The 15,696-nt window shown below is 42.0% G+C and overlaps 1 protein-coding gene across 1 annotated transcript in view; it reads left to right on the top strand.

Moving 5' to 3' along the window:
- Positions 1-1,061: 1,061 nt before the first annotated feature.
- srcin1b (SRC kinase signaling inhibitor 1b) overlaps positions 1,062-15,696 on the top strand; it is a gene marked incomplete at both ends in the record, with an annotated part of 35,265 nt that continues 20,630 nt past the window's right edge. Inside the window, 2 exons of the mRNA XM_083687404.1 lie at positions 1,062-1,343; positions 9,772-9,798. Of these exons, the coding sequence (XP_083543530.1) occupies positions 1,062-1,343; positions 9,772-9,798 (309 nt within the window). The remainder of the gene's footprint in view (positions 1,344-9,771; positions 9,799-15,696) is intronic.

Below are 15,696 nucleotides of genomic sequence, written 5' to 3'. Positions count from 1 at the left end.
TGTTATTAAATATTAGGAAACACACTTGTCTTGCTTACAGCAGAGCGCACCGAAGACTTGTTCTTGTGTTGACCTTATTGTGAAACTATACTGCAAGTCTACCGTTTTGCTTACATGAGTGTTGTTTTTAGTATGCTACACCAGAAGCAGCAAAATAGAGGCAGAAAACAACAGCACAGGGCACTTTTTTCATTTGAGAGAAACTTCAGAGAGAGAAACGCTTGAAATAGACTTGAAGCGTAAAAATACACTTCAGGGTCGCGTGCTCGCCTCACTGACATGTGGCTGCTGTGGCCGGCGTGGCATGTGTCATTGACAACAGTGGGTTTGATTCAACTGCGGTCCGCAGCAAAACATACATGCACTGCAGGCGGTATAGTTTTGCACTTATGTTCCTTGACCAATTTGGGCAAACTATATATATCCATGGCCACTGGATGGCGCTATTAAATGTGCCCCTAAAGGAGTAACAGATCACATCACATCATGTTTCCTGGCACAGAGTTGTCCTTACATGCATGGATGACAATTGCATGCTGTCATCTCTAAGATCTTGGACATCACATTGTCAGTTGTGTCCCCCCAAGGTCCCCATAAAGAAGGCTTGACTGTTGTGGGAGTTGGCAGATGCTGCAGCTGTTTGGGCTACACATCGTGTGTGTGTGTGTGTGTGTTTGTGTGTGTGTGTGTGTGTGTGTGTGTGTGTGTGTGTGTGTGTGTAGGCTGCGTGTTCATGTGTGTACAGGCTTGTTGTCTTTATTGAGGATCATATGTGTACAGGTCATAGTGTTGAAATATTCTTATTTCCCTACATATCTCCCACTGACATGTTGACATGCTTCAAGCTGGCTAGTATGAACCTATATGAAAATGTATTGTAAATAACAGTGGGTCTTCATTTAGTATCAACCACATAACTGACCTGGACTCATACCCTAAGTTCCCTGTGCCAGTTTCATACATGTCCCTCACCTCTCCCTCTCTTTCCACCAACTAATCTAAACCCTTCCCCCGCCCTCTCATCTTTTACCCCTCCAGGTCGGGAGAGAAGGAAGGGTCACATGATCTCTGCCGGTGATGCCGAGTTCCCAAGGGAATACCACACCCTGGGCAGAGGTGGCGGGGGCAACAGCTTGCGTCGTTACCCTGACAATAACAACGGGGGGCTGGCATCTTCCTTGGACCGCCGTCACAATGCCATTGCTGCCAAGAGCCTTGAGGCCCTTACGAACATTCATAAGGCTGACATAGAGCGCCAGCGCGATGCCTTCATGGACCTGCAGAAGTATCCAAACAGCCCCAATAATACATCCCAAGGGTCAACAACTTGTGGCCGCCAACAGGTATAGCCACGTCATTAATTTACATACTGTATGGGGGGGTTTCTCTGACACAGATTAAACTGTCCGGGAATAAATTATATTTCCGATGAAGACTCTCCATTGAGGACGGTTTGTAGTCTTTAAAGGGGCACTTCCATCACTTTTTAACCTCATAATTATTATCTCCAGCACAATACCAGAGTCTACATACAGTGCAGTGTATGTTAAAAAGCTCATGTTCTATGTTTTGTAGTCAAAATGATTGATGAAAAAGTCTTAAGAAATCAGTGATTTTTAAAAACTACAACACGTTTCCAGCCAGCCAGCGTTTGCAGCTGTTGTTTTGGAAAATGACAGATTTCTTGTATGACCCCCAATGACGTCATAGGGGGTAGTTGTCTTTGAACTGAGCTCAGCCACGGGAGAGACAGACAATTATCCAGGCTAGTCGAATGATGACTAGCATGTCAATTCATTAGTAATCACTAGGCTGACAGAGTTATCAAAAGATGTCAGATGAAGAGAAAGATGGAAAGAGCGATTTGAGACATACAGTGCCTTGTGTAATTAATGGGACAGTGAAGCTCTACACTCCAAAAGTTTGGATTTTTTTGGACAATTATTATGAGGTTAAAGTAGAGATTCACAGCTTTTATTTGATGGTATTTGTGTACATATTAGTTTCACCATTCAGAGATTACAATACTTTGTATGCATAGTCCCCCTGTTTCAGGGTACCCAAAAGTGATGGGACAGATTCATCAAATGTCCAAATGAAGTACTCATCTTTAGTATTTGGTCGACAATACTTTGCATGCAATAACTGCCTGAAGTCTGAGACCCATATGACCCCACCAGGCGAATACTGCAGCCATCTTCAGTTATTGTCTGTTTTGAGGTATTTTTGCCTAAAATCTTATCATCAGGAAATGAAATGCATGTTAAATAGGATTTACTTTACACTTTCTGGCCCTGACTACTGAAACTCCCTAGTTGCTATGGCAGTATGTTTTGGGTCATTGTCTTACTGTATGATGAAGTGCCATCCAATGAATTTAGAGGCATTTGCTTGTACTTGAGCAGACAAGATGTTTCTGTACACTTACAGAATACATTATGCTGCTGCAGCAGTTACATCATCAATTAAAGACAAATTAGTCAGTTCTTGTGGCAGCTATACATGCCCAAACCATAGCTAACCATAACTCCACCATATTACACAGATGAGGTGGTATGCTGTAAATCTTGGACAGATTTTCTCCAAACTTTACACTTGCAATCCCTCTGGTACATGATAATATTCGTCTTATCTGTCCACAAGACCGTTTTCCAGACCTCTGCAGGCTTTTTAAATACTCTTTTAGCAAACTGTTACCTGACCGTCCTTTTTAAGGAAAACTAGTGGTTTGCACCTTGCAGTGAAGCCTCTGTAGTTGGGCTGGTGACATATTCTGCGGATGGAAGTCTCTGACACACTCATGCCTACCTCCTAGAGAGTGTTCCTGATCTGTGGGACAGATTTTCTTTTTTTTTTCATAATTATGGTGAGCATTCTTCGGTCATCCACTGTAGAAGTCTTCCTTGGCCTACCAGCCCGTTTGTGATTGTTGAACTAACCAGTGCTTTCTTTCTTTTTTAATGATGTTACAAACTGTTGATTTTGGTAAGTCTAAGGTTTGACTATGTTTGTGATATTTCAGCCTCACAATAGCTTCCTTGACTTTCATTGACGTCTCTTTGGTCCTCATGTTGACAGACACCAATAGCAGACTCCAAAGGCAAATGCAAAACCTAGAATCAATACTAGACATTGACAGCTCTCTTATACCTGCACAAATGATGTGACGGAACACACCTTACTAAGCAGTAACACCTGTCAAGCCAATTTTCCAATACTTTTGGTGCCCTGAAATAGAGAGACTATGTATAAAAAGGGTTGTAAGTTCTAAATAGTGAAACCAATTGAACATTGAATTAAAGCTGAGACTCTACTTTTAATTGTTTGATTTCAGTAGAGTGGAGTACATAGCTAAAAGAAGATAAAATGCTTCCTCTTTCCAATGCTTATGGAGGGCACTGTATACAGTACATTGGTCATTCCCTTAAATGAAGGATTGAAGTTTTTGACTTGCCAAATCCCTCTCTGTTCTCCCATCAATCACACTAAAGTGCTTTGATGCATGCATACCCAACACTTAGCTGTGTAGACTGTTTGCTACCTCTTCTCACCCCCCTCTCCATCCCTCCTCTTTTCCTCCCATCCCTCTACCCAATAACCTCCATGGGAATACCTCAATCCATCAGAGACAAGTCTCTGCACACCCTCTCCTCCATCGCTCAACTGTCCCTCCATCACCTCCTCCCTTTCCTCCCCTTTTCTTTCCATTTGCTCTGTGTATTTACCCTGGTAAAGCGATCTATCTCTGTTTAAAAGTGAGGGAATGAAAGAGAGAAAAGGAGAGACAGAGAAATAGAGAGAAACAGGTGGAGCCCACCGTTGTCACGGCAACCCCCATTTCCCATATAAGGCAATCAATGATATCATATGGCTGGCAATGCCTTGGCTTGAGAGAAAGAGAGAGAGGCACACTGTACCAAGCAAATGGATGCAGCAGAGAGAGAGAGAGAGGAAGAGCGAGAGAGAGAGAGAGAGAGAGAGAGGAGGAGTGAGGAGTGAGACTGAAGCTGCTGCGTTTTGGCTGTAGTGGGAGGAAGAGAGACGGAGAGAGTGAGAAGTGAAGGCGCCACTGCTGCTAGGCGCTACTACAGTACCAGCACTGGGATTTACCGATTCCTGGGGGCGCAAGCGAGACAACAGAGCTGCAGTGAGAAAATGGAGAGGGGGGAGGAGGAAGAGGGAGGCATGTGGAGCGGGAGGAGGACACACCACCAGTCCGCCTGCAGGCTCGTTAAATAGCAACGGTACCCATTTGCCCTTACATTAATCAATGGAGACGTTTCAAATCCACTGTGAGCTGCCGTTACTGAAGATGTTTCTGCTGCGTGTGTGTGTGTGTGTGTGTGTGAGTGTGTGTCTTTGTGTAAATCCGATTAGGCAGCGTGTGTATAGGGAGACTAGTGCAGGTGAAACATAATGTACACACTCCTCCTCTCTGCATGTGTCTGTCTGTAAGCGTACGTGTGTGTGTGTGTGTGTGTGTGTGTGTGTGTGTGTGTGTGTGCGTGTGGGGTATGTTTGGGCTGATGCTTGCCGGGTTACAGCACCGGCATGCCATGCAGGTGTTGGCCAGGTGTGGTTGTGGTGCCGCAGTGTCTGAGAGAAGGGGAGGGTGATGTACTGTACAGTACCATGCTAGTGTGTGTGTGTGTGTGTGTGTGTGTGTGTGTGTGTGTGTGTGTGTGTGTGTGTGTGTGTGTGTGTGTGTGAGGAGAGAGAGGAAGGGAGGGAGGGAGGGTGGGTGGGTACAGAGATGGCTACTTGGCATGCAGGTCAGGCATGCTTCGCTTCACTCATCTCTCTCCCTCACACACACACACACACATATACACACACACACACACACACACACACACACACACACACACACTCCCTCTCTGTGCATACGTGCACCGTGGGATTTCAGCTGGTGTGATTGAGAAATATTGCAGGGCGTAATAATTGAGTCATGGTGCATCGGGGACCAGTTTTTTTTTTGTGAGGGCAAATTTTATGTTCTAGAACGCCCTCTTGTTTGTGCATTTCTGAGCAATGGTACTGTAGGTACGCCTGGGGACCCTGAGGTAAGACTATAAAGGGTGATGGTGTAAATCTATAACCATAAGGGAATTGGTGAATGTGTAGGCTAAATGGAAAGTCCTCCACAACTGTATTTTCCTTGAGAAGTGGGTAGAGATCATTGATATACATATATGCTGAGATACTTGTAACTACAAACCGCCCAATGAATTTCCTATGAGAGGCGGCTTTGAATCCAGGAAATGCAGTTAATGGGCACTGCCATAGTGTTCATAGCGACATCTGATTGGTGGCACCACAGCCCTTGGCACTAACGCAGGCCCAGTCCGTTGCTAAAGTACAGTTGAGGCACGTTTCAGTTTTCAGTGTGTTTCTGACCTGCACCGGGTTCACTGTTTCAGCAATGCATGTGCCTTGAACTTGCATATATTATTATTATTTATTTTTTTACGATTAGGATGTGGCTTGTCACGTCCCAGGGAGAAGACTACTTACTGTATAATAGTAGGAAATAATAGAAACTGAAATCGCAGTCCAAAACAGTCAAAGGAGACCAAACGGAATACAACGTTTAACATGGGTTTCAATAGGGAAACATGCTTTTTGGCGTCGGCCATTGCAGTGCCCTTCAATTCGCCACATGGTATAGCTGGCATTCAAAATCTCTCGGAAGGATTGCTCCCCTGGTAGAGATAGGTGAGTGTATATGTGCAGAGGTTGGGGGAAGTATAGGAGTATGGATTTATTAACATAGGAGTTAGTATAGGAGCATGGATATATAGCATGGATATATATTGAGATAAGAGTTATTAGGAATATGGATGTATGGAGATACTGTAGGAGTTAGTACAGGACCATGGATATATTGATATAGGAGTAAGCATGGGAGTATATACTCTATATGTGGACATAGGAGTTAGTGTATGAACATGGATACAGTATACATAGGAGTTAGTATTGGAGCATGGTTATAGGGTATGGATACAGTATGTCGAAGAGAGTAAGTATAGGAATATGGATATTGAGGTACTGTTCATGTATAGAGGCTGATCTAGCTGATTTCTGGCCCCAGGAACATTAAGACTGATTGTGGGGTTATATCAGAGTGATGCTGGCTGACACAAGATCAGGTAGACACATGATCGCTGGCTGGGACTCGGACACAGGCCTGCAGGACACACAAAGCTCTGTATCTGGGTCAGAGGAGCCCACAGGCCTCAGTCTGCCTCTGTTTTATCCCCAATTCTTCTCCTCCTGCCTCTGTCTATTTCATCCTACATTCCTCTCCTCCTGCTTCTGTCTATCCTCATTCATCTTTTCTCTCCTTCACATTCTTTTCCAGAGAGTGTAGGAATTATGAACTGAACCTTGCTTTCAAAAGAGGGTAGATATTGGGCATTCCCTCCAAGAAACGGTAGCAATTAAACATTCCCTCCAGGAGAGGGTAAGAATTGAACATTCCCTCGATAAGGGGTTAGGAATTGAACATTCTCTCAAAACGTGGATAGTAAGTGAACATTCCCTCCAAAAGAGGATGGAAGCGGAGAGAGCAGACCGTGACCAGGGTTAAAGTGGTGTTTTATGACGTTTAGGGCTTTCCTGTACAGTACTAGTCCTGGATGGAGGGGAGCTCGCCCCCAGTGATGACATGTGCCGTCTTCACCACCCACTCTATGGCCCTGTCGTCGTACTCAGTGCAGTTACCATACCAGGTTGCAAAGCATCTGGTCAAGATGCTATTAATGGTGCGTATGTAAAAGCAAATGAGTATTTGCGTGCTCATGACACATTTCTTCAGACGTCTGAGGGAGTCATTGGTGTGCCTTTCTGACCACATGTTTAGGACCATGTTAGGTTGTCTGTTGGCTGCCACTAAAGTGATGTCATTGCTGATGACAGCTTGATGGAGTTGGAGTTGTGCGTAATGAATAGCATTCTAACATAGGTATTTCACTTGTCCAGGCGGGCTAGAGCAGTGTGTAGGGCTAGTGAGATGGCATCATCAGTGGATCTATTGGGGATCTATGTAAACTGAAGGAGTTCTATAGAATTTGGGATGTTGCAGTTAATGTGTGACATATGTGTAATCAACCTCTAGACTATGAATACTTCATGATCATAGACGTGAGCGCAACTTGCAGGTTGCCTTATATTTCTTAAGCACTGGTACAATGTTGGTTTCCTTAAGGCATGTGGGGACAGCAGACAGGGACAGCAGACAGGGACAGGGAAATCAGAGGTTGAACATTTGCCATTTTTTGGCATTTGCCATTTCACAGACTCTTTTATCCAAATACCTCACACAGTCATAACAGCCTGTTGTTAATGTGTTGATTTGCATACCTTAACAATTAATGACTCAATTGTTAATGTCAATTATGGTCAGCTGTCATGCAGATATAAACTGTTAGTACTGGTGATGATATCTGTTATACTTACATATACTATGTAACATGACAAAGGTGTCAGGTGAAGAGTTACTGTGAGAGCTACAGTATCTCTGTGTCTTTGACTGTAATAGTTTGTCATACCTCCACCACTGGCCATCCCACTGGATGATCAAGATGCTTTAGAAATCTGTCTCTTTAAATTCAGTCAAAAGACTGGTTAACATCACACTGGTCCATCTGTAATTTACATGTTTACTAGAAGCTCCTTTGAAAGGGGTGTCAAACCCCTGGAGGGACACAGTATCTTAGCCTGATGGAATCATCCTGATTGCTACATTCACCCTCTTTTATTTTACATACTGTATCAGTCTGACCTTACTTCTCATTGAAACTGTTTGAGCCTTAGGGCATGACGCAAAACAAATTCGTAGCGATTGGATCAACCTTCAAAGAATCATAAAACCAAACCGAACCACACCCATTGAGTACGCTGATTTTTCTAGCTGTATTTTATGTTGTCCAAGGGCTTGTTTATTTGCCAAATGCCAGACAGATATGTGAAATGAAATAGAATGTGAACCGTTGCACAATCTGGCTGATTCTACCAGCCTAAAAGTATCTGCAAGTTGGGTTCTTGGACCAAGTGGCTGCAGCGCTCTCTGTGTACCTTGTTGGTCTATCTTCAGAAAACACGCTGATATCGAAAACACTTGCTAAGCATCCTGCTTAGCATCACCACAATGCCCTTACTGGCCAAAGTCAGTTTTCAATATCTGCTTTCGTAGCGCTAGAATGATCAAGTCCAATTATGCAGTGATCCAGCACGCATCAGGCTGTGGAGACTGAAGTTTGACACGTGTCCCTTTTACAGTAGGTGCGGTTTCCCGGACACAGATTGAGACTAGTCCATATTGAGAGTACTCTTTCAATGTAGTTTCTCCAGCACTTGGCTTTATTGGGGTCTGGGAAACTAGCCAACATGTTCACAAAGGTTTCGATGTGTCAATCCTACAAAACTATCAAACTATCATTGAATCAAAACTGCAATGTATTGTATAGAAAACTGCACATCTGTCTTGAATGGATAAACAACACGATGTGACACTAGGAAATATATAATGACAAATCACCAAACTTAAAGTTGTATTAGGCACCTGGTTATGGCATGGTCTTTGCATTTGGCTCAAGGGCCCCTACACACAGTAGACACATAGTCAACAACACATGCATCCTAATTGATTCAATGAACTTTGCCCTTTCCATTGGATGCCACCCAAATGGTTTTAAAAGGCTAAGCTACTTAATCCACTGTCTGTGTATTGCTTTAATCCATTCCTGAATTCAAGACAGCTAATTGTGTGAATAGTAAGCCTTCAGTTGGTTTGGTAGCTGGTGTGTATCATTAGTGCATGTGAAGTCGCTGTAAACATTTGATTAATTGCTGGGAAGCTATTAAGATGGCAATGAAGGACAACAGAAATTAATCTGGCACAATAATAAGCTCCTCATTTCAGATTGAATTCTGATGGAGTAAGACATATGTCACATTTATATATATATATATACTCACATATGTCACATATATATATATATATATATACTCACTAAACACTTTATTAGGAACACTATAGTAATACTGGGTAGGGCCTCCCTTTGCTCTAAAAACAGCCTCAATTCTTTTGGCATTGATTCCACAAGATGTTGTAAACATTCCTTTGAGATTCTTGTCCATGATGACATGATTGCATCACGCAATTCCTGCAGATTTTTCAGGTGCACTTTCAAGCTGTGAATCTCCTGTTCTACCACATCCCAAAGGTGTTCTATTGGATTCAGATCCGGTGACTGGGAAGGCCACTGAAGAACACTGAACTCATTGTCATGTTCATGAAACTAGTTTGAGACGACTTTTGCTTTGTGACATGGTGTATTATCATGCTGGAAGTAGCCATTAGAAGATAAAGGTGTACAGGTGTTCATAATAAAGTGTTTGGTGAGTGTGTGTATATATATATATATGCTTCTCATTTGAAGTCTTTTCTTGAAGGTGAAAGGAAATGTCTCTGCAATTCTAACTACATTCAAACAATCAAACTTTATTAGTTACATTACCATTATCTTTTTTACATTTTTACTTCTTACAAACCGTTATCTTTGAAATGTGTGCTAGGTTCAGGACTGATAGATAGAGCTTTCTACCTCAATCCTTCCTTTTCTCCCTCTCCCCCATTCCTCTCCATCCATCTTTCTCTCTGACTCGCAGCTGTCAAGGAGAAGACAGTTGTCTGGCTTAACGGATGGGAAAATATCTAACTCTCTATGCCTTTTTTTCTCTCTCTCCCTCTCCCTTTCCCCCCCCTAGCAACAGCCAAACTACTGGAGCTTCAAGGTCAGTGCTGAGATTGTTTGTGTTTTAGTGTAAATCTGTGTCTATGTGGATTGTCTATAATGGGATAATCCTCCATTGTGTCTGTGTGCTTGCTTGCTTGCTTTTCGGCTCCTTGTTATGTGTTGCAGTGTTAGCACATACCTCTACAATTGGTCACTAAGGTTGGAATGAGGCTGGTGTTTTGAGTCCCTTATTGAGTTAGGACCCAATGATCGAGTTTCAATAGCGAGATTCCAGGACAACAGATCATTTTTTTGTGCTGCAATAATGAATATGTCGTTAAAAACAATCTGTACAGTGTGAAATTGAAACGATGTTAACTGCATTTCAAATTTAATATGGGTTAGGGTTATTATTATTGTTTTGTCTTTGTTGTTGCTATTCTGCAATGGAATTGAACCTTCATTGCTATAATATGATTTACTCAGTCAGTAGCTGCTTTTCCCCATGGTGAAACAAAACAAAAACAATGGTTTTGGGAAACCTACTGTACTTCTGTAACCAGGTACTTCCAGTTTTCAGAAAAAGAAGTGTGTGTGAGCGATTGAGTTTCAGAAAAACAGGCTTCCTTGAATTTGACTCATGAAGACTATGTATTATCTTGTGGCTGATTTGTGAACATTTTTGCTAACATGCCTGTTTGAGAGGAGTGTGTGCACCTCAGTGGAATAGCATCTGAACAATTTAGATCAGATTAATAAGTCTTCTGTAGTAGAAAATCTAGTGAATGCCAAATACCAAAGTGTCTTTGTTGATAGAATTTTAGTGATTTGAGCCAAGAGCTTTTACTGACCACAGGAGAATAACGAATTTACCGAACCAGGAAAATACCTGAGCCTTTATGTAGTTATAACCTATATCTGGTGGTCAGATCATGTAATGACCTATGAATGCAAATCATCATTAACTTACAGTTTCTCTGATTGCTTTGATGCTGATATCCAATGTATCCAGTATGTGCACAACTTTAAAGGCTCTTAACACAAAACTCCAAATAGATCATCAAAAGGCATACTTTTCAAAAGCAATTTCAATTGATTTAATACAACACACACCTAATCTCATTCCGAGACACTTTTGCCAGTTGCTAGGAAGGTCTGGTGGACCAAAGCATCAAACGTGGCCTTCGTTACCCAATCCAAAGATCGGGGAAAAACTCCCAGTGTATTACCTCCCATCCATCATCTCCCACAGCAACTCCCCAAGCACCTCCCCCACATTTCTGATTCAGAGCCATGCCTCGCAGTTGTGGAATTTGCTAAGATCAAATAATGACAAATACTAGTAAATTCACTCCCACAAGGCCAGGTTTGAATCGTTGTTATTCCATGCTTATAATGTACTGTATGCACTGTGTGCAATAACCTGGGGACAAGGTTAATACACACTTACTGTCTGTAACTAAACCACTCTTTCACGTAGAAATACATCTAAAATCGCCCTAATGGGATAAATAAAGTCATTAATATCGTATTGTATCTCTGAAATGTCACTCTATACTGTGGTGCTGATACACAGAATGTGGCAGATTTTTTAATTGCTACTGAGGCCGTTGGCCTCATCTTATCAATGCCTAGAATATAGCAGGTCATATTACTCTATGTATGAATAATTCCCTATGAGGCAGATGTGACAGGTGAAAGAGTACTCCTGACCAAAGAACAAAGCGAGAGAGGGGGAAGAACAAGGGATGTCTGTTCGTTTGAAGCCAACGTTTTTGCTACCAGAACTTTCTAAATTTATAAGGGCTAAGTTGATGCTGTTAGAATCATTGTTATAGAGAATGGACATTAAAGCCATTGCAGTTTTTCTCAATTGCTTGAGCACATTTGTCCAAACAGAATTCACTTTTTCAAAACAATTAACACGTTGAACAAAATGTTGAACAAAAAATGTAATTTGCTAAATGCACTAAGACTCTCAAAACATTAAGGACATGACACAAAATCAACTACTTGCATCAAAAGATACAACTTGTTAGTTAATGAAGTTATTTCAATCAATCGTTACACAATGACCCAACAAATACTTACTACAACTATCAACATACCCTAACATGGTTAAGCCTCTTTTATATGTCGGTGCCATTTGTTGAGGCTACAATTGTAGTATGTACCATAAAAGGCAAGTAAACATCTTATCACAGCATGTATTCCCCTTTGAGGTAGTCCACCACCACACATCTGAACCCCTCTTCCTCTACGGGCCCTTCTACCTCTCCTGTCCTCCCCCTCTGCTTCATACTGGGTCCATTCTTGCAAATAGCAGCTCAGAGATGACCTCCTTTATGCAGGAATAACAACTGATTGCTGATCGAACAATTGTGCAAAGATGTTTTGCACACCTGCAAAATATGTTCACATTCAATGGAGTAGTTTCTTATCAGCTGTGACCAAATGAGTTTGGCATCTTTTGTAGAGAGTCGTGTGTACTGTTTTGCATTGTGTGTGAAAGCAATGAGAAATGACTTACTGTTTCACAAAAAAAGAATACTGTTGTGTTCATTAAGTTATGATGGAGATCAAGTGGACCGCAGTTTAATTATAAGTGTCTTGGAATTTCACACTGAGGCAGTATACTGTAGTAAACGTATTGCACTGTACATACAGGAGTCAGTGGATGTAAGCAAAACATTCCAATACTGAAGCAGTAGACTTATAGAATTTCCAATTCCAGGCATCCTCACTTGCATGTCAAAATATATTGCTGTGGTTATGTATGTCATATGCCAGTCCATTTCTCGTATCTCGTTCAGTGTCACACACACTGGCTTTAATGAATCCCCAGTTTGCTGGAGGCCTCCAGCTCAAACAGGATTGGTTATCGCTCCCCTTCCTCTCAGGGAGTCGGGGAGTCTGCGGTCTGCTCGGTTCCTATTCTGATGCAATAGAAATCCCTGCAGCAGTCCTCTGCTGTGTGGTATGTGTGTGCGTGCGTGTGTGTGTGTGTGTGCGTGCGTGCGTGCGTGTGTGCGTGCGTGCGTGTCGAGAGCGTTCAAGCCAATGAAACATCAAAGGCGACCAGAGAGGGGCTGTTACAAACAAACACACACATCCACCCACACACACACGCTGACATCCACACACACATCCACACACACACACACACACACACACACACACACACACACACACACACACACACACACACACACACACACACACACACACACACATATGGTCAATTAGCATACAAACATTGCACACTGAATATATTAGAAGTGACATTGTCTGCTGGTTGTATCATTGCATATCCATCATGGTGGAAAATACTCTTATACAGGAGCGTCTAATTCAAGATATTGTATGAATCAATGTAAAAGTACATTGATTTACAGTCATATGCCAACCAAATAAAAATAATGGATTATAGGAACAGACTACACCCCCATATCATGTCGGTTTATGTCATTATGTCATTTTACAGTCATGATCCAACATTGTAAGATTGCCCATGAGTGGATTTTTTAATTGCTGGTATTTGACAGTCATCATCGAACTCTCATTACACTTGACAATATTAATCATTTTAAAATGTTTTATATTTACGTCAATAGAATTTCAATGCTTTACTTCATATTGACATAAGCCATTCATTTTCAGTAATCTCATAGCCCCTTCTGTACATGTTAGTTGGTTTGATTTTGACCATTGCACAACACTAATAAAAAATACCCAAGGGCCAAGGGTGAGGATGCGTATACACACATACTGTAGACTCTGGAGTGGGCATGCAAGCAAACACACACACACACACACACACACACACACACACACACACACACATGCACGCGCGCGCGCGCACACACTCAATAATGTTTCAAGGCTCTTTTCCATCGGGTTTTCTCTTACATCCTCAAACAAAACTGAGGGATTGTCTGTTTGAACAACGAGGGACCATGGATTCATCCTGTATTCTCGCGGTGCCTGGTCTTATGACAGACAGCGCTGACAGTAACAGAGGAACAGTGGACCGTGGCTGTATAATTCCCTCCCAGATCCCAGCCTGACTAATACAAACATTGATACCCCCCCGTCTGTGTCTCATAGGCTCTTGTATGTCTGTCTGTCTGTCTGGAGTGGCAAAGTAATCAGAGGCTATTGTCTTCTCTCTCCCGCCTCTTTGTTGAATCAGGGAGAGAGTCTATATACTATACTCTAGTCCGAGGCTTACAATTTGCAAAGGGCCCTATTGTATGACGCTCCAGTATTCACATGTACAATTCCTCATTCATCAGATGCTCATACTTCCGAGGGAATAATAGTGTCGTCCACAGTATTGGGATTCCATGAACTGCCTCCTTTATCGGATGCTATTGACTTCTCTCGTAAAACGTTCTGTATGAACGCTGTAAGGCCTCATACACACTTGCACAAAAAAGGTTACAGTAATCGTTATGTATTCTTCATAGTTGTCCACATTTAGAATGGTCATGATAATGTGATAAACTACAACCACTCATAGCAGGTAATGATAACACTTTCTATAAAACAGCAAATATGCAGGGTTAAAGTAACAGTTGCTGTTAATAATGTCCACATTCTATGCATTGGGTATTTCAATAACTATTTCAAGATATGACAGAGAACAACAAATATGCAGGGGAACAGAAGACACACAGTTATAGTTCATGTGTACGAAGCCTTAGATTGATTAATTGAATAGAAGTCAGTAGACTCCCCTGCAGTGTTTGGGGTACTGCATTACAATCATGTTGTGTTGATGTAGTATTATTACTTTTGTCAGTAACAGAGTGATATAGTGTGTTACTTTTTACATTTGAATAATAATATTAGTTACTCTCTCAAATGAAGTAATGTGTTACTTTCAGAACTCTCACTGCCGATATGCTATTTGCATGGAAAAAGGCTTCTCTCCTTCTCAAATAGACTCCAGTGGTAAAGCCAGACCCTTTTCCATTCCAGTGTATGTAACAGAGTACAGTATGTAACAGAGTACAGTATGTAACAGAGTACAGTAAGTTTGGTGTGAGTAGCAAACAGGGTGTGATTGACAACAAGCCATGTCCATCTACTCATACAAGGGGATGGATAAAATCCTCTGTCTCTAGCCAGCTGGTTACACTTTACAAGCAACGGAAACTAGGCTAGCCAGCTAGCTACCTAGCCAGCTCTGAAGTTGAGGACTCCCTGCACTGGATAGTAACTAAACCCAACATCGCATTGTCTTCCATCGAATATAATGTAATTTAGTTAAGTTTTTATAATCAAGTCAAGTACATACGTATAACCCTATAGTCTCCAATAGAAACAACATTATTAAAACATTTTGACTAGCCTTCCTGTCACTTAAAAGAGCCATAGTGTCTCCAGTAGCACATCACAGTTGCAATCACACACACACACACACACACACACACACACACACACACACACACACACACACACACACACACACACACACACACTCCAACCATCCTGTACCCCTAGAGTACCTCTGCAGCTAGCTAGCTAAGCGCTAAACCATTTGGACAGCTGCTATTGTTGTTCTTTGCTGTTTGCGTGTTGATATGGAGTTGGGTGGAAACTTGCTATTCCCCAATCTGACTCAGAGAATAGCTTGAGTGTTTTCAATCCCTAAAAGGCTTAGGATGCTGACTGCTGCAATGTCCCCCCCCTTCCCGACCGGCCGCTACGCTGTGGTCAGAATCACTTATCGTTGCTTGGCTATGATCCACCAAGACAGTGAGATTTGTTCGGTGCGTAGTTTAACAACAGTGAACTTTCTTCTATGTTGGACATGCAGAAAAAACACATATAAAGGTTTTCATTCTACACAGTAGAATGTAATTGTAACTCTTCTTGATCCAAGGACAAAAAAAGGACCTTGTGAATTATGGACCTTTTTCCACGTCTTGTTACAGACAAATGGCCAGAG

Source organism: Argentina silus (assembly GCF_951799395.1).
Source record: "Argentina silus genome assembly, chromosome: 16".
In the NCBI taxonomy this organism is placed as follows: domain Eukaryota; kingdom Metazoa; phylum Chordata; class Actinopteri; order Argentiniformes; family Argentinidae; genus Argentina; species Argentina silus.
Note: the sequence above shows the minus strand (reverse complement) of the source record. Positions and strands in the feature narration are given on the sequence as shown.